This window comes from Pogoniulus pusillus, chromosome 26 (genome assembly GCF_015220805.1).
Source record: "Pogoniulus pusillus isolate bPogPus1 chromosome 26, bPogPus1.pri, whole genome shotgun sequence".
Taxonomy (NCBI): domain Eukaryota; kingdom Metazoa; phylum Chordata; class Aves; order Piciformes; family Lybiidae; genus Pogoniulus; species Pogoniulus pusillus.
In genome coordinates this window covers 13,629,094-13,654,697 of record NC_087289.1, presented here as the reverse complement: position 1 = coordinate 13,654,697, position 25,604 = coordinate 13,629,094, and the positions used below count along the sequence as shown (strand labels likewise).

The window sequence follows — 25,604 nt, the reverse complement described above, 5'->3', positions numbered from 1 at the left end:
AGTTGATGTCTGGCCACAGAAATCACTGTTTGGGAAGCAGTTGTTTGTGAGCAGCTCAGCTGATAGATTGGTGAAAGCCATTATGTTTTATTTCTATTGATGTTAAAAATACATTGATCTCATATTAAAATATGTGCCTTGAGCACCAGGCATTGGAAACTACGGCTCACTGCAAAATAAGTTTAGCAGCCGTCAGTAATAGACTGGAAAGGCTGAAATCCAAGCAGACGTATTTAGATGTTCATCTTTCATCCCTGTGCCTAATTTCCACTGAAAGAACGAACTGGGGAGTTTGGTACTGTAATCACAGAACTGTTTTGGTTGGAAGAGATCTCCAAGATCATTTGAGTCCAACCATCAACCTACGACCACCACGGCCATTAAACCATATCCTAAAGTGCCATGTCCGCATGTTTCTTCAACACCTCCAGGGACAGGTGTGGAGACTGATGAAAGGAATGTTTTACTGTAGTGCTGTGACCTCTTTTACCTCTTTCACTGGCATTTTGGGAAGGTTTTATTTTGTTTTCATGAGTGTTCTGAAGTATTGTCTGTAGTCTTGTTGTATAGGGTTAACACTCCTGGGGGAGTAACCCTGAACCTGACCTTGGGGGTCTTGGCCCCTCCCCAGGGGTGGGCCACACTCCAGGTGATGGTTAGCCCACTCCCCCCACTTCCTGTGGTATAAAAGAGGAGCACTTCCTTCTCCTCATCCTCTTTTGCCTTGGCTCCCTCTTGACCCACACACTCATACTGCATACCAGCACACCACGTGGCAGCCACGAAGCAGAGACACCATCACATTGCTCGGGTTGTATCCATCCCTGTTTGTATTTTGCTGTTTTCCCTTCCTTATCCTTTGTAAACTTCCCTACCTCCAATACCTTTTCTAAGTTATTGTTAAACTTTTCCTTTTTAACTTCCAAATCGAGTGAGATTGATTTATTTGGGTGTCCCTACCTTTCTCTCTCTCCCTGTCTTTTGAGAAAAGGAGGGGGAAAAGGGGAGGGCACTCTATAAATTCTATAAATTGTCATTGGGTCTATTAAATTTATTAGAGTCTCTGGGAACCTGCATTTTGAACCCAAGACACTTGTTTTCATGAGTGTCTTGATATATTGATTCCTTCTTTCTCTGGTGTGGATCTCCATAGAGGACCTAAAAATTTGAGCTATTGTGGTTGAACCGAGAGCATAGTCTCTGAATATCCTGCATGTTTAGATTTGCTTAGGTGGGGGGTTTAGTTTGGCTGAGCATAGAGAGATGTTAGAGGATCAGTCATGAAATTCTCATCTGGCTCTGAAGCTCCCTGTAGTTTGGAGGGTGTTTGTATCTGGGATTGTGTTTTGTTTGGGCGGCAATCCTGCTGATTGGAATAGCATAAGCTTGGCAGTGGAGCAGAGGCATCTAGCCAGAGCAAACTCCAAGTACACAGGGTCTGAGAACAAAACGTTTCACATGAATTAAATTATGAGGAAACAGCAATTCTTTATGCTCGTAAGAAAACAAGGCGCTCGTAAGAAATCAGGGCTGTCCATGTGGGTTGCAAGTTGTGTGTATGAAATGTGGGCAGTTGTGTGTTTTTAAGAGATGTGTTTTGCCACCACAGCAAAAAAAAAAGGGTATTATGTCCCAGAGAAACTGGTATGAAAGCGAGGTGGAATAACTGTTGGTGCTCACAGGCAAAGATCTAGTAGCATCTTTCTGAAAGGCTTTTTGATGCTCAGTCGATTCTGATTTCCACTGCAGCTGGGCTTGCCACCCTGTAAAGGTTCCTTGTGTCCTTGTTCTGCCTCTGTATCTGCAGTCTTGTGTCCCTCCTTCCTGTCATTCCTCCGTTTTCCCTGTGTATTAGACGTTTATCTGTCTGTCCATGCTGTGCTCAGGAGGGGCAGGAGGAGGCCAGGGGGCTGCTGTGCCCGGCAGCACTGCTTGCAGCTTGCTGGGTCCTGGCATTGCCCTGTCTCCAGTCTTGAGCCTCGCTTGCTTTGGTGCCATCATCTGCTTGGCATTTGGTCACACGGAGTAGAGTTTACTCTGGCAATGCAGATTGCCTTTTTAATGTGCCAAATCAGTCTCTTCTACCCCTGCCTCTCCTCTGTGATACCTGATGGGAAGAGGAAGAAGCACAGGGACCTTAGGAGGGGAATCATAGAATTCTAGAGTGGTTTTGGTTGGAAGGAAGGGACCTTAAAGAGCATCTACTTCCAGTCCTCACACCATGGGCAGGGACACCTCCCACTAGACCATGTTGCTCAAGATCATAGAATCAACCAGGTTGGAAGAGACCTCCAAGATCACCCAGTCCAACCTATCACCCAGCCCTATCCAATCAACCAGACCATGGCACTAAGTGCCTCCTCCAGTCTTTTCTTGAAGATCCCCAGGGACGGTGCCTCCACCACCTCCCTGGGCAGCCCATTCCAATGCCAATCACTCTCTCTGTGAAGAACTTCTTCCTAATATCCAGCCTATACCTACCCTGGCACAACTTGAGACTGTGTCCCCTTGTTCTATTGCTGGTTGCCTGGGGTCCCATCCAGCTTGGCCTTGAATACCTCCAGGCAGGGAGCAGCCAGACCCTGGGTGGCTGTGGTAGGTTCTGTGGCACTGGTTGAGTTTCTCGTGTGTAATTTTGCAGGGTGGCATTGAGCACATGCAGAGGTGACAAAAGTTTGGGGGTTTGGTTGTTTGGGTGCATTTTATTTAGTTGTGGTACACTTCCCAGATTCTTTGCCCCCAGATCCCTGGGAGTGCCATGCCCCCAGATCCCTGGGAGTGCCATGCTCCCAGCACACTGAGTCACACTGGGTTCTACCTTAGGTCTGCTCAAGCTCCTCTGCTCGCAGGATGCATCACAGGGTGCCCACAGGCAAGCCTGTCTTACTCAGGTGCCTGCTACTATTCCTTTGCAATTGAGAGGTGTAAATTCAGACACAAGTATCTGCTTTTGCTTCTGTTAGCTGAAATAGATTGAAATACTTGGTTTGATAGGCTGGCAAAGTAGAGCTGTTGCCATGCTAGATGAGATGGGCTTTCAATAACAAGTATCTGGAGCTGAACTGGTTTCACAGATGTGCTTGAGTCTAAAGAGTCATGACATGAGCTTGGATTTCTGCGTGCCAGCCAGTTTTGTGTTACAGAGCAGGCTGCTTATAGGATGAATTCTGACTTTGATAAGTGCCTCCATCCCCTCTGCACAGGGTTTTATTTTAGTGTTTCAGTACAATGTTTATATGAACTGCTAGTGAAGGATAAATAAATACAGCACAGCAAAGTTTAAGATGGGAGAAGGGGAAGTGTTTAAACTGTGTTAGCAATATTTGCTTAACAAGTAATGTATCAGATGTGACATTTATCTGTACTGGACAGTATTTGCTTTGAACAAAAAGCCTTGAAATGGGTCAGCTTTCACATGTAGGGGCACAGTCTCAAGATGTCTCAAGTTGTTTCAAGCTGGGGGAGGTCTAGGCTGGATGTTAGGAGGAAGTTGTTGGCAGAGAGAGTGGTTGGCATTGGAATGGGCTGCCCAGGGAGGTGGTGGAGTCACTGTCCCTGGAGGTATTGAAGCAAAGCCTGGATGAGGCACTTAGTGCCATGGTCTGGTTGACTGGACAGGGCTGGGTGCTAGGTTGGCCTGGATGATCTTGGAAGTCTCTTCCCACCTGGTTGATTCTGTGTATCAGTTCTTTTCAGCAAGAAAAGTTGGAGGCTTAGAGTGGGGTAGTCCTGGGGTTTCAGTTCTGCTCGTGTCACTGGTGGTTGCTAAAGGACTGCAGGACTCCTGTGTTGTCCTCTTATTTGATTGTTAGTAAGAGAATGGAGTTTTGTATCTACAGATCGGATATGTTGGTAGTCAGAGTTTTTTGGACCTTCTAAAACTCACAGTTTGTAGCACTTCGTTGTGCCTTTCTCCTCCTAGGCTGCTGTGTGATGCTATTGAAAAGTTTTAGTTTCATTCCAGAAGTCAGTGGACCTCAAAGGAAGTGGAAGGACTTAACACTGAAGTAATAAATTCCAAAGATTGTTTTTTTAATTTCTCAGGAATTAATCTTTTGCTGATGGTCTTAGGTGGATTTCATCTGAGAATTCCACTGCAATTGCTAGTTGCCTGGAGGATTGCTTCTCATTCTGGGAACCCCTTTTTTAGAGTCTCTGAGCTTCTGGAATAACTCCTTCACAGGTTAAGATCTTGCCATTAGGGCATTTGCACTCAATGCATGTCTTTAGCAAAATCTGGCCAGATTTTGCACCACCTGGAAACAAGGTGCCAGGTGATGCTGTTGAGTGTTGGTTCCAGTGCTGACATTAAGAGACAATGGGGGCTGAAGGCTTTCATAGAATCAACCAGGTTGGAAGAGACCTCCAAGATCAGCCAGTCCAACCTAGCACCCAGCCCTGTCCAATCAACTGGACCATGGCACCAAGTGTCTCATCCAGGCTTTGCTTCAACACCTCCAGGGACAGCAACTCCACCACCTCCCTGGGCAGCCCATTCCAATGCCAATCACTCTCTCTGCCAACAACTTCCTCATAACATCCAGCCTAGACCTCCCCTGGCACAACTTGAGACTGTGTCCCCTTCTTCTGTTCCTGGCTGACAGGGAGACCAACCCCACCTGGCTACAGCCTCCCTTCAGGTAGTTGTAGACAGCAATGAGATGTGCCCTGAGCCTCCTCTTCTGCAGGCTGCACACCCCCAGCTCCCTCAAGCCTCTCCTCACAGGGCTGTGCTCCAGGCCCCTCACCAGCTTCATTGCCCTTCTCTGGACACCTTCCAGTGCCTCAACATCTCTCTTGAATTGAGGAGCCCAGAACTGGCCACACATCACAAAACAATTAGCCTACAAATTGTGTTCTTTTCTGCTCATGCCTGGCTACAGGACTACAGATTGCAACAAGTTGGAGTCCCCTCTTCCTCGATGTATTTTTATAATCACATCCAGTGTATCACCCCTTTCTGAGCTTTATTGAATCTTGAGTTTTTGTTTTATTTGTGGCAGCATGAAAATGAAGAGCTGCAGTAGCCCAAGGCTGCTTGCTGAGTAGTCAGGGCTGAGAAGAGCGGTGTCTGCTTTGTTTAGAACCTGAAGAGGAAGAGTTGTGCACAAGTATTAAGCATTATGATTACAAATTGCCAGTGTGTACTTCCCACAGAATGCCAGGTTGGAAGAGACCCCGAGGGTTATCTGCTCCAACCTGAGACTTTTCTCCTGCAAGACCTGTTTGGTTGTGTAGAGTCACAAAGGTTTTCTCCAAGACATTTAGCCTGAGCCGTGAAAGTGACTGTATTGGTGCTGACAAACTAAACCAAAACCCAAATACTGTTAACTTTTAGTTCTTAACAGCATCATGAATTGTGCTCTGACAAAATACACAACACCTAAAGTCTGCAGATTGAATGCTGTGAAATAGTCTAGAGCTGATACGAGACTGTTGAGCTGATAACAAAATATATGTTGGAAAACCATTAGGAAGTTCTTGATTCTTCTGTTCAATTAAACTGTAGCTAAGGGGATTAGTGACAGGAGGATTTCTTCCAGGTAGCACTTTAAAGGTCACCAAGGAGGCAAGTATATATTGTACCTCTGTAGTGACAATCTTGGCCTGCTGTGGGTTTGGGCTATCTTCAATTTTCTTCTCTAGGGATGCCATTAAGACTGGTAAATTAAGCAACAGAAACTCATGGAGCCTAAATCCTTGCATAAGCAAAGCTATGGTTTTGTGTTAAGATAATTTCCCAACCTTATTAGAGGGTTTGCTTAAGCTTTGCTCTGAATGATTTGATTTTCAGCAAATGAGAAAATAGAAAGCTAATTACAGCTCTGATCCTGTCTTTGGCAATTGGTGTATTCTGTTTGCTCAAGGAATTGTTAAGTTTCTTACTGGTGTGTTGCCACTTGCATTTCTTGCAGGCGTAAGGTCTGTATCAGCAGCACCATCAGAATGGATGAAGGATGAATGCTGTGCTGTTTTGAGCAGTGGTTACAGCCATGCCAGTGAACTTCCTGGGATAATTTTCAGTTATTGTGGTGGTTTGGGTGTTCCCTATCCCTCCACACTTTGGAAATCACCCAGACTAGACTCAGATGGCTCTGGAAATTGGAATGAAGCTTATATTTACAGCTTAGCTCAATACACAAGCAGGTATTTACAGTATATACAGTTATACACAGAAGTAAAAGGTAATACAGAAGCACAACAGCCCTCCCAGAAACCTGAGTCCCCAGGAGGAGCTCCCAACTGCCCTTCCTCCTTCCCCCCTCAACCTTACCCCAGTCCCAAGGAAGAATGGAGGTTCAGCCAGGGGCTTAGGAAGCAAAGTGGATTAGTCGGAGAGACGGCAGAGAGGCTAGAGAGAAGTGCAGCTCAGAGCTCCTAAGCAGAAGTGCTTGGATTCTTGTTCTTATACCTCTTAGCAAGCCTATGAGTGAAGTAGTCATCAGCACTGTTTCTCTCTCACAGCCTGTGCTCTAATCCTCCTCACCAAAACGTTCTAGCTAGCTTCAAAGCAGCACAATTATAGAGCTTCCAGATGAACCTGGTGCTTCTGGCATGTGCAACGTGGGGGCTGTAATGTTCCCTGAACCTTCATTCCCTGTGTTGCCTAGGTTATGCTTTTCAAGAACTTAAAGCACTTTAAAGAAACACTCTGGGTTGACAGCAGTGGAGAACTGATCTTTGTTCTCAAGAAATACGTTGGCTACTGTCACAGGTCGGCGTTTGCCGACAGTTTCCACAGGCTGTGCCAGCTTGGAGTGGAAACTAAGGAATGGGTTCAGTGAAGCACATTATCCCATTCTTGGCTGAAAGCACCTGAATAATCTCACTGACTACCCACGTGTGCTTTGCTGGGACTGCTCACATAGGGAACGTTAGGCATGCTTATGTGGGGGCTTGCTGCGTGATGTCTCCTGGCAGGGACTTGGTTTTCCTGTGGCAGCCACCATAGGAGCTGTGTGTATGCGTGCAGGAAGCACAGCAGTGTCTGTGTGGGCAGTGCAGTCCACAGCAAAAAGCTATTTCTGTGTCCACCCCTAAGCTGTCTTGCACTTCTCTGGCAACTGATTGTGTGGTTGCTGCCAACTCCGCTCTGGTGTTTTTGGCACCTAACGGCTCCATCTTGCTGCTCATGCAAGTGTTGAATTGCCTTTGTGAGGCAGAGAGTAGTCTTTTCTGCCTCGAAGACTCTGGATGTGGTTGTTACAACGTGAAAAGAAAGGAAATCGTTGTCATAGTTCTCCTCATTTTGGTCAAATTGGGCTCTCTGTCAGTAGTCCCACTGGTGTTGACAGAGATGCTAGCAGAGAAGCACCATTGCAGAGGTCCCAGCTCAGTACCCAGAGGGGCTAAATGGAGTTTTTCATCTATGGAGCAGGTGAAGCACACTTAAGTGAGACCCTCTGTAAATGACTCCTCTGTGGAAATGGAGCTCTTCCAGCACACCAGAAGGGAGAAGTTAAATGCTAGCCCAGGATCTTCTCCAACCTGCTATTTCACAACCATTATCATTGGAATGGGCTGCACAGGGAGGTGATGGAGTCACCATCCCTGGAGGTGTTCAAGCAAAGCCTGGCTGAGGCACTTAGTACCATGGTCTGGTTGACTGGCTAGGGCTGGGTGCTAGGTTGGCCTGGATGATCTTGGAGGTCTTTTCCAACCTGGTTGATTCTGTTCTAAAAGGGAGGTTGAGGAAAGGTGTGAGGGCAAAACAACTGAACAATCTCCTGTCAAAAGTCAGAACAAATGGTTTGATTCTGATGAAAGTAATCTGCAGTCATTGCACATGCACCTAATAAGTGCTGAGTTGTGAGTTAGCTATGAAGCTTTACTAAACACATATTTCTTTAGACAGTCTGCAGCATGTTACCAGCTGGAAGGTACTACACTGATCTGTTTCACATCTGCGTATTTTCCCCCTTAGATATGCAGTAGCAAGTGAAAACATCCAATTTCTCAGATGAAGGTCAGGTCAAAGAAGCATAGAATCATAGAATCAACCAGGTTGGAAGCATCTAAATATTGAAAGATTTCTGTAACTCCACTGATTCCACAGAACTGATTTGAAGTCTTTCAGGTGGTGGCTTTCTTCCCTCTAAGCAACTGCTGAGAAACTTTTCCTCCAACACTATTGCTGTCTACCTAGGTGATTCTTCACCCAAGCATGGGGAGTTATTTCCTGCCTGCTATGGCAAGAGACAAGTTTTGAATTGTGTCTGTTTGTCAGTACAGGAGTGACTTCTAGACTGGAGCCTGGAGAAACTGTTGCTTACAAAGGGAGAGAATTCAGAATTCACATGCTAAAAGCAAACCAGTGAGGTGTTCAGCTCAGTGGGAACAGTACCCTCTGCAAAAGTTGAAGGGATGAGATTTAAGTACAGAAGAAAGAAAACAAGAATGCATGAATCCATAGTTCTTTGGATGGTCTCTTGATTCCCTTGATTCTCACCTCCATAGCATCTGCAGAGAAGTGTCTGTGAACAGTTTTATAATACACCTGGAAGTGATCAGAGGTTGAATTTAGACCCTTTTGGGGACATATGGATTATAATGAATCCTCTCATTTTGTGTGTGTGTTTGCTTGTGGGTTTTTGTTTTGTTGGTTTGGTTTAATTAAAAACAGTCTTCACATTGCTAATAGTAATAATGAATGTTTGCTGCCTTACCTTCTGAAACTGCTTAACTCTGCCCATGAAAAATTCCAGGGAACACAGCCCTGTGAGGAGAGGCTGAGGGAGCTGGGGGTGTGTAGCCTGCAGAAGAGGAGGCTCAGGGCAGACCTCATTGCTGTCTACAGCTACCTGAGGGGAGGCTGTAGCCAGGTGGGGTTGGGCTCTTCTGCCAGGCAAGCAGCAACAGAACAAGGGGACACAGTCTCAAGTTGTGCCAGGGTAGGTCTAGGCTGGATGTTAGGAGGAAGTTGTTGGCAGAGAGAGTGATTGGCATTGGAATGGGCTGCCCAGGGAGGTGGTGGAGTCACCGTCCCTGGAGGTGTTGAAGCAAAGCCTGGATGAGGCACTTAGTGCCATGGTCTGGTTGACTGGCTAGGGCTGGGTGCTAGGTTGGCCTGGATGATCTCGGAGGTCTCTTCCAACCTGTTTGATTCTGTGATTCTAAGGCAGTGAGCAGCATGTAAAACATGCAGACACAGCCAGCTGTTACCTCTCATTTTTCTGCACTACAACTGGAGATAATTGCCTTTCTCTCTCTGTGTAGCACTTTCAGACCATGTTAAAGACTAAGTTGAATGTCCTAACTCTTCGGAAGGAGCCTCTCCCGACAGTGATCTTCCACGAACCTGAAGCCATTGAGCTGTGCACCACAACGCCGCACTCCAAGACCCGGACTCACGCTGGATGCAAGGTACTTGGGGGTAGAAGTGTGAGAAATGAGGCCACTGAGGAGGTGTCTTGTGTGTGTATGAGGACTCTAAAGAGCCCAAAGTAACCAACAAGCATATTGTCATCCTGGAAAACCCCTTTAATTGCTGTCGTTTCTATCCATTTTCTTCAAATGAAACCCCAACCCTTTGAGTGTTTCTGACCAGAAATGTTGAACTTCAGTGGTAAAGAAAAACTGGGTAATGCAGTACAATGCAAATCGTGGAGGATTTGTAACAGCCTTCAGTGAAGGTGGCTGGTTGGAAGCACTGCTCTTGAGGGCTAGTGCAGAAGTGGGAGGTGAAGGGGCAAACGCTTGTGTGTTTGCATTTATCTGGCTGTACTAGCAGAAGTAAATAGCTGCTGAAGTAAGGCTGAAGTGTGAAACTAGAAGTTAGGGGGTTTTGGTTGTCCTTGATTTTGTGGAGTTTTTTTGTATGTTTTTCTTTTTAAAGAGACAAAAATTCCCACAAAACCAGCAGCACAGGAAGGAGACTTAGACCTTGATTTGGTTAAGCAACAAGATGAGTTTTCCTGCCTATGTCAAAGCACAGCTTCTGAAAAAGCTCCTTTTCTTTAACATTTAATGGCTTAAGAGCTTTGAGTGTGTTCTGCTGTGGTAAGAAACCATATAAAATAGCAAACCAATCTACTTGGCTTGCATCTTCTGTTGGAGCATTTTACCCTGGTTGCAGAGCCATAGGCAGCCTCGCAAGAGCCACAGGCAGGCTTGCAGATGGAGCTGGGTGCTGATTTGACCTATGCTGCCAGTGGGGGCTTGGCAGCCAAGTCTCCTTCACCCAGCCCGCCCAGCAGTTACAGGGGGAGCATCCATTCACCCTCGAGGGTCTTGGTGACAGTGTGGAGCACTAGGCTTTAGCCTGCACTGCTCTGTAAAGTGTTCTAGAAGAGCCATTGCCTGATGTTACATGTACTGGTGCAGTTAAGTGTCTTAACTGCCTTCTGGGCCAGAGTGTGTACACAATGTGTGTGTGTGGATGCTCTTCTTCCTTGGAGGATCTGATGTGAGACAGAGGAGGTTGGAAGAAATTGCTTCCCAGTGTGTTCCCCAGCTCCTCTTGGCATACCATGTGTGGATTACACAGGCTTTGGGTATGCTGTGAAGGGCTTTGCTGGGACACCTCCAGGCCTGGCAGTTCCTCAGCAGAGTTTCTTCTTGGGCAGTGCCATTTTTGTTTGACTTTTTGACTGTCACAGTAGCCAAGAAACAAGAGCAGTGCTGGGTGCTGAAGCAGTGCTGCCCTGTGCTGATGCAGTAGAGTGCAGGGCGAGTGACCCTAATAAGCTTTGTATGGTGGGTGGTAGCATCTGCTTTTCCACAGTGATGTCTTCTGTTCTTTGTGTTGATATCTCATGAGTTTTTTAGCTATCATCAGAATGGCTTGCAAAGTGTCTGACTTCCAGCCCTAGCAAGAGAGAGTTTAGACATCACAATGTTTTTCTTGAAACCAGCTTCTTTCTCTGAATCTGTGATGAATTTAAATGAACCTTTTTACTTAACTTACAATCCTTCAACTGGAGAAAGTAGATTGCAAAGAGATGTTGAACCCCTCAGTGAGGACAATCTCATTCTATATTTAGACATCTTTTATTTATTCTTGTTTGTGTGTGTGCAATGTAATATAGTAGTGGTGGTGTGGGAACATTATCACAGTGCTCCCCTTTCCCTGCTGGCACTGTGTCTCCTTCCCTGTTTCCCCCTGTATCTAGTTCACCTCCTGCCAGTGCTGAAGTCTTACAGTGATGGTTTTGGGGTGGAAGCCAATCCACTCATCAGGTGTTTCAACAGCTGCAATTTCACAGAATCACAGAATGCATTGGGTTGGAAAGGGTCCTTGAAAGTCAACCTTTCTGTAGTCATCAGGGACATATCCAACTAGACCAGGTTTCTCAGGGCCCCATCAAGCCTGACCTTGAATGTCTCCAGGAATGGAGCCTCCAGCACATCTCTGGGCAGCCTGTTCCAGTATTTTGCCACTCTTATAATAACTTCCTCCTACTGTTCAGTCTGAATCTATCCTACTCCAGTTTTACAACCATTGCCCTTTGTCCTATCACTACAAGCTCTTCTAAAAAAGGCTCTCCCAGTCTTCCTGTAGGTCCCTTTCAGACACTGAAATACTGCTGTAATTTCCCCTACCCTCCTTGAGAAGATTCTACATATACCTTGTTCCTGTGGATGAGAAATCCTCTCCAGTCATTAACTGAAAGGCTCTGATTTTACCCAGTCTCTCCAGACACAATCTCTTTCTTCACTACCACCCCCCACACCCCTTTTTTTCCCCCCTGACTAAATGCATTTTCTTTCATGGAGCTTATATCCTCCATCTGTTTATAAGTAATTAGCCTGGCTCTCTTCTTTCTCCTTTGATTATTAGTTCCTTGCTGAGTGACACCACGATAGTGTTGCCAAAACAAAGCCAGTATTTGATAACAGATGTTTTTGTTCTGTGGGGTGTGATCTGTCACTGTTGTTGCAGGTGTAAGGGGAAGATGCTGCAGTGTGGCTAGTACCACTGAGCCTCTCCACTTCTGAGATCTGGACTTTTCCAGCAGGAGCACAGCATCCAGTTTTTCTCTCTTTCATGAGTCACACTCTTGTGAGCCTTGATTTTTTTTCTTTCCTCTTGACTGAAATCTCTCACTTTTTTCTCTGTAATCCCATTAATGGAGTAGCATCATTCTGCTGATGGAGGCTCCACACCTTTTATGGTGCAATTTTAACTTATGCCTTAACTGGCACCATCTTGTTAGGGAAACTCGACACATGGAATTGCTTTGCTTATGTTTTCTTACACAGTTGTTCTTTTAACCTTGTCCTTTGATTGCAAGACAGGTTTCTCTCTTCCCTATGGCATTAGCTGCTGAATCCTGGAGGAACAAAACCTTTCTACTGAGATACAGTCTCATTCAGTAATTGAATGGGATGCTTTTAAGAATGACAGAGAAATGTCTTAGTAGCTAGGGGAACCCTTCCAAAATTGGGAAGTTAAATAATTGACCCAATTCAGAGAGCTTCTGTTTCTTGCCTAATCCTAGATCTGATGCAGCTTTGTTTCTATTGTATTTCCTAAAATACATTTTTTCACTTGCAGCAGAAGGCTGAAGACTCATTCCTTCTGCTCCTGCACGTCCACACTTGCCTGCTTGGGCTGGCTGTGCTGTCACCTGTTTCCACCCTTCACGGTCGTGGGAGTGATTTCCCACACTGGAGAAACTGAGTATTTGCACTGATGTGCAGTGCAGAGCTTTAAGCACACACGGTGCAGAGTTTGTGGTGCTGGCTGCTCAGTGAGACAAGGGTGGACTCAGAGGCTCTCGTTACCAAAAGGCACCTTCTTGCCCCTCTTCCCTTCTGTCCCCCACCACTCCTCTTTGCAAATGGGTAGCGACAGCCCTGTGCCCTGGGGTTTGACTGTCGCAGACCCACTCAGCAGACAGCCTAAAACACAGCAGCACTTCTAGGTACAATAAAGCACTCAGGCTCTGCAGTTCTCCTGGGGAGTTGTTTGCTTTAGTTTGAGCCATGACATATGTTAGGTGAGAAGCAGGTCTTTGGCCCCAGAGCAAACACAACTTCTTGTCCTCCTGCAGCTGAGACTACCAAGGCAGAGTAGTGGGATGCAACATCTAGGGGGGTTGTCATATCTGGCAGCTGCAGTTGTGCATCCTTACTGCTAGCAATGTGGCTTTTGTGGATGCTGGGTTACCAAGAGTTAAGGCCAGTAGGAACACCAAATAATAAACCCAGCTAGTGTACTGTCCACCTGTAAATGGCAAGTCTAGCTGAAGCTAAATCAGTGATTGCTGAGGAAGAACACAAGAGAGTGAAACTAAGCCTTTATTTCTGCTTCTAGCCGGACCACACTTTCAATCACAAGTTCCTTATTTGCTGTTATTCCAATAGAATCATAGAATTATTGAATGGTTTGTGATGGAAGGAACCTTAAAGATCATATAGTTCCAGAGTCAAGGACACTTTCCACTAGACCAGGTTGCCCAAGGCCCTGTCCAACCTCTCCCTGGAAAGAGTTTTTTCTTATTATGCAGTCTAAATCTCCTTTTTTACAGCTTAAAGCCATTGTCCCTATGAGACCTTGTAAAACATCCCTTCCCAGCTTTCTTGTAGGCTTCCTTCAGGATATTGCAATGTGTTTGGCCACTGCCATGGCTGACCTGATGAAGGTGGGACATGAGTGGCAGAGGTTGCAAAGGACAGAAATGTTGAGTGAAACAAATTGGGAAAGTTTGATCCAGAGGGAAAAAATCTGAACACCCAATCCAAAACCTCCTAAACCAAGGCAAAACAAGACAGAAACCATGACCAAACAAACCATCCCAGCAACAAAAGAATGAGTCTGTGTTTTAAAAGTGTGATGACCAAGGGCCTGGAGCACAGCCCTGTGAGGAGAGGCTGAGGGAGCTGGGGTTGTTTAGCCAGGAGAAGAGGAGGCTCAGGGGAGATCTCCTTGCTGTCTACAACTGCCTGAAGGGAGGCTGTAGCCAGGTGGAGGTTGGTCTCTTCTGCCAGGCAACCAGCAATAGAACAAGGGGGCACAGTCTCAAGCTGTGTGAGGGGAGGTCTAGGCTGGATGTTGGCAGAGAGAGTGATTGGCATTGGAATGGGCTGCCCAGGGAGGTGGTGGAGTTGCCATCCCTGGAGATGTTCAGGAAAAGCCTGGATGCCATGGTCTGGTTGATTGGCTAGGGCTGGGTGCTAGGTTGGCCTGGATGATCTTGGAGGTTTCTTCCAACCTGGTTGATTCTATGATTCTGAAGTCAGCATTACAGCATTAATAGCCTTGCTGTAGAGGCACCTAGGGTAGAGTAGAAATGGGGTGTTTTGCAAGCATGTGGTAAGAGACAGCCCTGCTGCAAGGCCTTTGCAGTCAAAATTAACAAGTCAAAAAAACCAAAACCAGGCAGTACTGTCTGGGCAAGCTTCACTTCTAAATGTTCCTTTCACACAAGGAATGAGAAACAGGCCTGGCAGATGTCATTGGTTGAGTCAAATCTGCTGATATTCAGTGCCATGCTGGCTTCAAAATTAAAGTGCTGGCTGGAGCAAAAATATCAAGGGGCTTAAAGTTCAGAGTGCAACTGAGTGGCTTCCTGTTCTGGTTGTTGCTTTTGGGTTCTGGGGTTTTGGGTGTTGACTGTGCCCCACTGGGATGGTGGCACAAGGGGGAAGGATGTGGGTGTTCAGCTCGCTAGCTTTCTGCTTACTGCTGCTGCTTTTCTGCTGTGCTTTTCCTGCAGACAGGCTAAGGTAATTGTGCACTATGTTATCTCATTTATATTGAACTCTTATCTCAACTCCTTATCTCAACACAGAGGTTTTTTTTGGTGCTACTTTTCCCTCACTCCTGTGTTGGGGGAAACAGAGAGGTTAACCCATTCAGGATGCTTTAACATGCTTCAGCAGGACAGTTTGAACACAATGATTTATTTAGTAAGTATCCCAACGAGGAGCATTTTATTTCCCTGGATAATAACTGACTCTCAATCAGTGTTACTCACTATTCATCCAGTAAACTCCTTCTGAACACTTCCCTTGCAGGTGAGCTTCCAGGCAGGTGCTACACTGCTGTGAATCTTGTTGCTCAGAACATACTGAGACAGTTTCACATGCACAGATTTATTGGTAGGGCCCAGTGCTGATGGTGTGTGTTGTTTCTGGTGGTGAAAGCTACTTGTGAGAAAAGAAGAAAAATGGGAGAAAGACAGAGAGATAAAAGCTGCAGCAGAAAAGAGAGTCACTTAGGCAGCTCCCTTCATGTCAGCACCGTAACTCAAAGGGACAGAAATCAAGAAATGTTAGAATCAGTGTAAGCTGATTAAGACATGAAGAAAGACTAAAACATGCAGAATCTAAACAGAGAGTGACAAAAGGCACAGAGAAAGTGTGCACTTCCTGAGGAGAGGGCAGCTTAGTTTCTGGAGCTAGGCTAGATTTTCAGTTTCCAGCTGGTGGTACTTAATGCCATGGTAAGGGGAGTTTCCAGCTGAAACACAAGAGTGCACAACAATTAGCATTGAAGACTGAGAAGCAGGACAGCAACAGTCTCACCAAAATCCTTTGGATCTGAAGAAGGAAAGGCACAGTTTTATATATATGCACTTAAATCAGGTTCATGCCTGCATAGAGAAGCCTGCTCTATGGCATGCTTGTAGCGGGGCTTACAAGCAGGCTGGGGAGGAACTCGTTTTACAAGATCTTGTAGTGATAGGAGGAGAGGGAATGGCTTTAAGATGGAAGAAGGGAGAGTGATGAGACACTGGAAAATGTTGCCTAGGGAGGCTGTGAATGCCCCCTCCCTGGAGGTGTTCAAGGCCAGATTGGACAGGGCTTTGAGCAACCTGATCTAGTGGAAAGTGTCCCTGCTCGTGGTGGTGGGGGTGAAACTAGATGATCTTCAAGGTCTCTTCCAACCCAAACCATTCTATGAATCTAATTTACCTTGTCTTGGACATTTATTGCTAGTTTGGGTACTAAAAGCATAGCTGTTTGGAAGCTGCAGATACTCTCAAAACCACCTCACTTTATCCTCGTGAAGCCTAATGAAAATGTTCTCCTCGCAGTTACAGCGTGGTCAGGAATGATTGTCTGAGTGCAGATTTATCCAGCCTTAAATACAAGTCCAGCAAGCTGCCTGGTCTTCATTACCATGTTTTAAGGCTGCAGTCTGAAGATGACCATTGACTCTAATAAAGAAACAAATCAAGAGACAAGCTATACTGTGCCATCACTCCACAGCCTGCTGTTTACCACCATGTGTGAGTGTGAAGCACAGACCTTTTTCTTCCTTGAGGGCCTTCTGTTGTTATCTTTCAGCACTACATTTTCAGTGCTGTGAATTGAGAGCTTGTTTTTCTGCCTCTCTTTCCCCTCAAATGAACCCACAAGATGCATATGAATTCTTACATAGGGCACATCCTAATAGCTTCAGTTCATAACAACCCCATGCAGTGCTACAGGCTTGGGACAGAGGAGCTGGAAAGCTGCCCAGCAAAAAAGGACCTGGGGGTGTTGGTTGACAGATGGCTTGAACATGCTGACAGCAGTGTGCCCAGGTAGCCAAGAAGGCCAACAGCATCCTGGCTTAGATCAGAATGGTGTGGCCAGCATGACCAGGGCAGTGACTGTCCTGTCAACTCAGTACTGGTGAGGCCACACCGTGAATACTGGGTTCAGTTTTGGGCCCCTAACTAGAATAAGAGAGAGGCAATGAAGCCATTGAAGAGTCTAGAGAACAAAGATTGTGAGGAGTGGCTGAGGGAACTGGGGTGGCTTAGACTGGAGGAGAGGAGGCTCTCTATGTCTCTGTGAAAGGAGGTTGTAGTGAGGTGGGGGCCAGTCTGTTCTCCCCAGTATCCAGGTGATAGAATGAGAGGAAGTGGCCTGAAATTGTGCCAGTAGAGATTTAGATTGGCTATTAGGAAAAATGTCTTTCCAGCAAGAGTGGTCAGGCAGTGGAACAGGCTGCCCAGGGAGGTGTGCTCAGCAGTACTCAGCACTGGTCAGGCAACACCTTGAGTCCTGTGTCCAGTTCTGGGCACCTCAGTTCAAGAGAGATGTTGAGGTGCTGGAAGGTGTCCAGAGAAGGGCACCAAAGCTGGTGAGGGGCCTGGAGCACAGCCCTGTGAGGAGAGGCTGAGGGAGCTGGGGTTGTTTAGCCTGGAGAAGAGGAGGCTCAGGGGTGACCTCATTGCTGTCTACAACTACCTGAAGGGACATTGTAGCCAGGTGGAGGTGGCCTCTTCTCCCAGGCACCCAGCAACAGAACAAGGGGACACAGTCTCAAGTTGTGCCGGGGAAAGTACAGGCTGGATGTTAGGAGGAAGTTGTTGGCAGAGAGAGTGATTGGCATTGGAATGGGCTGCCCAGGGAGGTGAGGTCTTCAAGAAAAGATTGGATGAGGCACTTAGTGCCATGGTCTAGTTGACTGGATAGGGCTGGTGGATAGGTTGGCCTGGATGATCTTGGAGGTCTCTTCCAACTTGGTTGATTCTGTGATTCTAAGTTAGGGAAGAGTAAACTGCTTGCAGAAGTCTTAAGGCATGGCTGTATTCCAGACTGCTGTAGAGAGGTTAGCTAAGTCTTGTTCTAACATTGGAAATAGAGTTGCATATGCTCATTTCTTCTTTGAAACGTGGCCATGTGGTGAGCCTTGCCCTGCACCTGTGAAGTTAATGAGAGCTTTGCCGTGGGCTCCACGGTGAGTGTGGGGGGATGTCCCCATGCAGGACAGCAGCCACCTTCAGGCTGCACACACAGCATAGTGTTTGGCACTGACTGCTTTCAGGTGCATTGAGGATTTCTTTTGCATGTATATATAGAAATTACATGCATGGAAAGCCCATTTATGTTGGGGATTATTTATGCTTTAAATGAGTGCAGGGGAGCTAAGAAAAATATGAAGGGAAGATGCAGGTGGAGAATGTTGTTAAAGTGTCATCACAGAACTAACCAGGTTGGAAAAGACCTGTGAGATCATCTCCAGCCTACCACCTAACCCTTCTAATTAACTAAACCATGGCACCAAGTACCTCATCCAGCCTCCTCTTAAACATCTCCAGGGATGATGACTCCACCACCTCCCTGGGCAGCCCATTCCAATGCCAATCACTCTTGCTGTGAAGATGATCTTCCTAACATCCAGCCTGAACCTGCCCTGGCACAGCTTGAGGCTGTGTCCTCTTGTTCTGTGCCTGGTGGAATAGCCTAACCCCACCTGCCTCCATCCTCCCTTCAGGTAGTTGTAGAGACCAATGAGGTCACTCCTGAGCCGCTTCATTTCCTGAAGTCCAGGAGTTTTAGATGGAGAAGAGAAATTGTCCAAAGCAATTGAACTGCTCTGAAACTGGGCCTGCTTTTAATAGCAGCATCTTCAGCATTCAGTTTCACTGTGTATTTTGGCACAGTTTCATTTGCTTACTGTTAAAATGGCACTGCAAGACTAATGCATTCTGAGAGCGGTGGAGCTTATGTCCTGTCAGATATGTTGCTGTGGGTTGGGTTTTTCACTTAGCATTTGTACCTGTGACATTTTTCAAGCCATGGGTCAAGTAAAGGGCATCTTGTTATTCAGGAAACTTTTGCATCCCATCTGAAAACGGTTCAGGTATTTCAGTCGGTTTCGTGTTGCTTCTTTAACAACCTTCAGAGGAGAATCATAGAATTGACCAGGTTGGAAGAGACCTCCAAGATCATCCAGTCCAACCTAGCACCCAGCCCTAGCCAGTCAACTAGACCATGGCACTGAGTGCCTCATCCAGGCTCTTCTTGAAGACTTCCAGGGACGGTGCCTCCACCACCTCCCTGGGCAGCCCATTCCAATGCCAATCACTCTCTCTGCCAACAACTTCCTCCTAACATCCAGCCTAGACCTACCCCAGCACAACTTGAGACTGTGTCCCCTTGTTCTGTTGGTGGTTGCCTGGGAGAAGAGACCAACCCCACCTGGCTACAGCCTCCCTTCAGGTACTTGTAGACAGTAATAAGATCACCCCTGAGCCTCCTCTTCTCCAGGCTAAACAACCCCAGCTCCCTCAGCCTCTCCTCATAGGGTTTATGTTCCAGACCCCTCACCAGCCTTGTTGCCCTTCTCTGGACACATTCCAGCACCTCAACATCTCTCTTGAATTGAGGAGCCCAGAACTGGACACAGCACTCAAGGTGTGGCCTGATCAGTGCTGAGTACAGGGGCAGAATAATCTCCCTTGTCCTACTGGCCACACTGTTCCTGATCCAGGCCAGGATGCCATTGGCTCTCTTGGCCACCTGGGCACACTGCTGGCTCATCTTCAGCTACTATCTACCAGTACCCCCAGGTCCCTTTCCTCCTGGCTGCTCTCCAGCCACTCGGTTCCCAGCCTGTAGCGCTGCTTGGGGTTCTTGTGGCCAAAGTGCAGCCAGGTATATGGATGTTTTCTGCCTTCAGTGGAGGAACCTTCCTCTGAATATACATACATTAATTAAAGGAAAAGCCTTGATGAAAAGACAAGACACCAGTGTAAAGCAGAGTGGCAACTGCAAGGTCCTAGATAACTGCAGCTGTGTGCAGATACTTGGGTTTCACGCTGTTTAAAATACTGTGCTCATCACAATTGCTCAGGCAAAGCCTTCTGGTCATAGGAGCTAATTGCTTCCATAATGATTAAAGCTCAGATATCTAAGCCCTAATAGCTTTTGATGTATAAAAATTAAAATGAGATTGAAATTTATTATGGTGGTTACATGGAGCAGATGCTGCAGTCACTGTCACTTGTTCTGTTCCAGTGTGTCCTTGAGAAATGTTTCTCTCTTAGAATTGTAGAATCAGTCAGGGTTGGAAGGGACCACAAGAGTCACAGTATCACAGTATCAACAAGGTTTGAAGAGACCTCACAGACCATCAAGTCCAACCCTTTACCACAGAGCTCAAGGCTAGACCATGGCACCAAGTGCCACGTCCAATCCTGCCTTGAACAGCTCCAGGGACGGCGACTCCACCACCTCCCCGGGCAGCCCATTCCAGTGTCCGATGACTCTACCTCCAACCTCCTTGCCATGCCCAGGGACACTCTACCCTACATCAGGCTGGCCACAGCCTCAGCCAGCCTGGCCTTAAACACCTCCAGCCATGGGGCCTCAGCCACCTCCCTGGGCAACCCATTCCAGCCTCTCACCACTCTCCTGCTCAACAACTTCCTCCTCACCTCCAGGCTGAATCTCCCCACCTCCAGCTTTGCTCCATTGCCCCCAGTCCTGTCACTCCCTGAGAGCCTAAAAAGTCCCTCCCCAGCTTTTTTGTAGTCCCCTTCAGATACTGGAAGGCCACAAGAAGGTCACCTGGGAGCCTCCTCCTCTGCAGCCTGCACAGCCCCAACTCTCTCAGTCTGTGCTCACCGCAGAGCTGCTGCAGCCCTCTGAGCATCCTGGTGGGGCATTGCAGCGTGCGGATGGAGTGTCTGCTGGAGAGCAGAGGGGAGCTGGGGCCTCGCTGTGAGCTGGCTGTTAGGAGCAGGCTGCATCCTGCCTTCCTGGCGTGTGGAGCTACTCTTGAGCAGACTCAAAGGGTTTCTGGCTCTGCAGTTGTTGCTGCGGAGGGCACCTCCCGGTTGAGCAGCATGGACGGTGCTGGGAGAGCTGTTGGCAGTTCTTTGTAGCTTGCGTTTTCACAGCCAAGCCAGCGAGTGTGTTCTGTGAAGGTATTCTGTGTGCCACTTCCCCTGAAGCCTTGGCTGTTGTTCCTTCGATTTCCATTAGAATGCTGCAGGATTTGCATTTGGCACTGGGTACCTGCTGCTCACTCTAGTTCCAGCCAACATGAGCCTTCTCAGGAATTGGTAATCTCTCTTTACAGCTGTGCTATGCCCAATCCATCAGTTCTTCTTTGGGAGGTGATCCTGTGGCGCTGAAAGCTTCCCACTGGAGCGAATGACACTGGCAAAAAAAAAGGGGAGGCTGAAAATGGATTGCAGATGCATTCCTCTGTGGATGAGGTACTGCTGGTCATGCTCATCAACACACAGCCTGCTGGAACACAGATTAACCTTGCAATGACATCCTCACTATATCATCACAGAAAAGAAGGGCCTGTGTGTGCCAGCCTAGGAGCAAACCTGCTTTGCCTGTGCTGTTCCAGTCTTCAAGGCAGTGCCACAGAACAAGGGGACACAGTCTCAAGTTGTGCCAGGGGAGGTCTAGGCTGGATGTTAGCAAGTTCTTCCCAAAGAGAGTGGTTGGCATTGGAATGGGCTGCCCAGGGAGGTGGTGGAGTCACTGTCCCTGGAGGTGTTGAAGAAAAGCCTGGATGAGGCACTCAGTGCCATGGTCTGGTTGACTGGCTAGGGTTGGGTGCTGGGTTGGACTGGCTGAGCTTGGAGGTCTCTTCCAACCTGGTTGATTCTGTGAATACATTAGCTGAGAAGAGGAGAGAATGTTTTCCATAGTCTATATCTGAGGCCAATAACAGTTTTCTTTTGTTTCATTCAAAGCTGGTGTTGAGTAGTTAAAGTTCATTGCAATAAACATCTGTGGGCAATACTGACAGGCAACGTTAAGGCTTAATGCATGGTCTCTATTTCTGATCTTTTTTGTAATCTACTCTGAGTGTTTGACTTGAGGCTTGTAGTAATTCAGTAGGGTTCTGAGTTGTATAGGAGTACCAAGTGCAGCAGAGGTGTGATTCTTTCATTTATTTACTTTTAAATGGGTCTGTCTCCTTTCTTTGAGTTTGAATTCTAGTTTGGAAGACTATTAGAACTATTAGAATCAACCAGGTTAGAAGAGATCTCCAAGCCCATCCAGTCCAACCTAGCACCCAGCCCTATCCAATCAACCAGACCATGGCACTAAGTGCCTCATCCAGGCTTTTCTTCAACACCTCCAGGGACGGTGCCTCCACCACCTCCCTGGGCAACCCATTCCAATGCCAATCACTCTCTCTGCCAACAACTTCCTCCTGACATCCAGCCTAGACTTCCCCTGGCACAACTTGAGACTGTGTCCCCTTGTTCTGTTGCTGGTTGCCTGGCAGAAGAGACCAACCTCACCTGGCTACAGTGTCCCTTCAGGTAGTTGTAGACAGTCATCCACTCATCATCTTCTGCTGTGTGACTTGGTAGAGCAGGGCTGTGGCTGTGTGCTGGGATGGGTGAGGAGCAGCAAGGGAGGGGCAGGCTGGCGATGGTCGAGAGCTCTGCTGGATGTTTCTGCTGCCTGCCAAACAGCCAAGGGAGGTGCATCTTTTCCTTTAAAATGCTACTTTGCAACACATGTCATGAGATTACTTTTATTCCAGTTAGTTCCTCAGTAAGTGATGAACTTTACTTTGAAGGGAGACTTAGAGATGATCATTACAGAGACCCTTCTGTAGCCCTCCCAGCCGTTGGATCGGGTTGCATGCTTGTTCCCCGTTAGCAATTACTTTTATGTCAGCATGAGTGCAAGAGGTTATGGAAGTGCATGATGTTTCTCACATTGTAGCAGCTTTCTGCATACCAACCCCTTTGCCCTTTTTACTACGTGGAGAACTATAAATGTGTCACAGAGGAAGATTTAAATGAGTACTGTTGAGGTCCCGTTCCACAGCTGCAATCTCTTAAGAGCAATGGGAGCTTTACCTTGCGTGCAGCCATCACAGTCGTGCTGAATGAAGTCCTGCTAATTACTTAAGAGACATTTGTGTATGCTGTGGCTTGAGAAGAAGGATTGGGGAGTCTGTGAAACAGATGAAATGAAAATTCCTCTGGCATCTGTCCGCAGACGTAAGCAGGTGGAGTGCATCCAGATTTCTGCAGCTGAGGGAGGGGCTCCAGAAAACGTGGTTGTTTGCAGCACTGAGGGAAAAGCAACATCAAAATAATCATTTGTATATCTTAATTTGGTGATGCTTATGTCATATAAGGCCAGTCCAGGAACAGAAGCTTTCTGCTTTGTTTCAAGGGCTGTTGTAACTCGATTGTCAGGCTTTTACAGGAACTGAACAGGATTCTGCAGACCTTCCAAGATGTACACCACAGGCACCAAAGAGTACTGGTAGAGAGTAGCTGAACATGAGCCAGCAGTGTGCCCAGGTGGGCAGCAGAGCCAATGGCATCCTGGCCTGAATCAGGAACAGTGTGGCCAGCAGGACAAGGGAGGTTAATCCTCCTCTGAAGTCAGCGCTGATCAGGCCACACCTTGAGTACTATGTCCATTTCTGGGCTCCTCAGTTCAAGAGAGATGTTGAGGTACTGGAAGGTGTCCAGAAAAGGGCAACAAAGCTGGTGAGGGGTCTGGAGCACAGCCCTGTGAGGAGAGGAAGACTCAGAGGTAACCTCATTGCTGTCTACAACTACCTGAAGGGAGGTTGTAGCCAGGTGGGGTTGATCTCTTCTGCCAGGCACCCAGCAACAGAACAAGGGGACACAGTCCCAAGTTGTGCCAGGGGAGGTCTAGGCTGGATGTTAGGAGGAAGTTGTTGGCAGAGAGAGTGATTGGCATTGGAATGGGCTGCCTAGGGAGGTGGTGGAGTCACTGTCACTGGAGGTGGCACTTAGTGCCATGGTCTAGTTGACTGGATAGGGCTGGGTGCTAGGTTGGACTGGATGATCTCGAAGGTCTCTTTCAACCAGGCTGATTCTATGATTCTACTGCTCAATTTGAAGGATGTTAGAACATTTGTGCTTCTTACCTGGTGCAGGATTAATCAAGGTAATCACTGGAATGCATATCTGCATCAATATCCTAAATGTAGCATTCCTGAGAATTGTTTGAATGTTTGAGGTCAAACAGCAGGAATTCAGAAATGGAAGGAAAAAAGGGCTGCTGGTGCACACCAAAGGAGATGTGTGTGGGAAGAAGCTGGGTTTGCTCCCAGGATGAAAGGCCAGATGGCATTGATTAGCTGACATCAGTTAGCAATTCATGCATATGCACTTGGAATAATTTTTACTGAGCAGGTCTCAAAGCCTTTCAGTGTTCATAGAATCATGGAGTGGTTTGAGTTGGAAGGGACCTAGAAGATCATCTAGTTTCACCCCCACCCCCTCTGCCATGAGCAGGGACACCTTCCACTAGAACCAGGTTGCTCAAGGCACTGTTTCTCCTGGCCTTGAACACCTCCAGGGAGGGGGCATCCACAACCTCCCTGGGCAATCTTTTCCAGGGTCTCCCCACCCTCCCTGTAAAGAATTTCTTCCTAAACTCCAGTCTAAATCTCCTCTCTTCCAGCTCAAAGCTGTTGCCTCTCATCCTGTCATTATGAGCCTCTGTAAAAAGTCCCTCCCCAGCTTACTTGTAAAGGCCCAGTTCAGCTACCAAAAGGGCTGCTCTGGGGTGTCCCTGGAGCCTTCTCTTCACCAGCCCAGCCACAACTCCTGCAGCCTGTCCTCACAGGGAGGTGCTGCACCACTCTGACCATCTTTGTGGCCTCCTCTGCACCCGCTCCAACAGTTCGATCACAGCGTTTCCAGATGTGCTGCTTGTCTGATCCTCATGACAGTCTTGTGCACAGCTGCACCTTTATACACATGGGCAGGCTGGCAATCTGGAAGGGTTAGTGACTAATATGTGGCTGCAGGACGAATCAGTTCTGTCCTGTCTTGTCTTTGCAAGGCAGCACTACCTTGGTTGAGGAAGGAAAGCAGAATAGAATCATAGACTCATAGAATCAACCAGGTTGGAAGAGACCTCCAAGATCATCCAGTCCAACCTAGCACCCAGCCCTAGCCAGTCAACCAGACCATGGCACTAAGTGCCTCATCCAGGCTTTTCTTGAACACCTCCAGGGACAGCGACTCCACCACCTCCTGGGGCAGCCCATTCCAATGCCAATCACTCTCTCTGCCAACAACTTCCTCCTAACAGCCAGCCTAGACCTCCCCTGGCACAACTTGAGACTGTGTCCCCTTGTTCTGTTGCTGGTTGCCTGGGAGAAGAGACCAACCCCACCTGGCTACAGTCTCCCTTCAGGTAGTTGTAGACAGCAATAAGATCACTCCTGAGCCTCCTCTTCTGCAGGCTGCTCAACCCCATCTCCCTCAGCCTCTCCTCATAGGGTTTGTGTTCCAGGCCCTTCACCAGCTTCATTGCCCTTCTCTGGACACCTTCCAGCACCTCAACATCTCTCTCAAATTGAGGGGCCCAGAACTGGACACAGCACTCAAGGTGTGGCCTGACCAGTGCTGAGTACAGGGGAAGAAAAACCTGCTTTGTCCTACTGTCCACACTGTTCCTGATGCAGGCCAGGATGCCATTGGCTCTCTTGGCCACCTGGGCACACTGCTGGCTTACCTGCAGCCTACTATCTATCAGCACCCCCAGGTCCCTTTCCTCTTGGCTGCTCTCCAGCCACTCAGTCCCCAGCCTGTAGTGCAGCTTGGGGTTGTTGTGGCCAAAGTGCAGAACCCTGCACTTGGCCTTAAATACAACGCAAGGCAGTGGTTGCATGGTATGCTTTAGCATCTGCCACAAAGCAGTGTCTTTAAACAAGGGATGGAATGGCACTAAGATTTGTTTATTACATGAAGGACAACTATAAAGCATGAAGTAATACTTGGATAATTAACATAGACAAAGAGTAACATTTCCCAGTACATGGAAGTAAGCCTTGCCTCCTCAAGAAAAAAGAGAGACTGCAATTTTAGTGTATTTTTTAAGTGTTTAATTCTTCTAAGGAGATGACTGTGCAAAAATGCAGGTGTGCCAAATTCAGCCTTGTGTGTGAAATTAGC

The 25,604-nt window shown here is 47.4% G+C and overlaps 1 protein-coding gene across 4 annotated transcripts in view; it reads left to right on the top strand.

Annotated features, from left to right (window-relative positions):
- Window positions 1-25,604, top strand: part of PID1 (phosphotyrosine interaction domain containing 1) — a 97,525-nt gene that overhangs the window by 30,276 nt on the left and 41,645 nt on the right. For all 4 annotated transcript variants that reach the window (XM_064165092.1, XM_064165091.1, XM_064165093.1 and 1 more), the window contains exon 2: window positions 9,217-9,363. In XM_064165092.1, coding sequence (XP_064021162.1) covers window positions 9,229-9,363 — 135 coding nt within the window. In that variant the 5' untranslated portion in view covers window positions 9,217-9,228. The remainder of the gene's footprint in view (window positions 1-9,216; window positions 9,364-25,604) is intronic.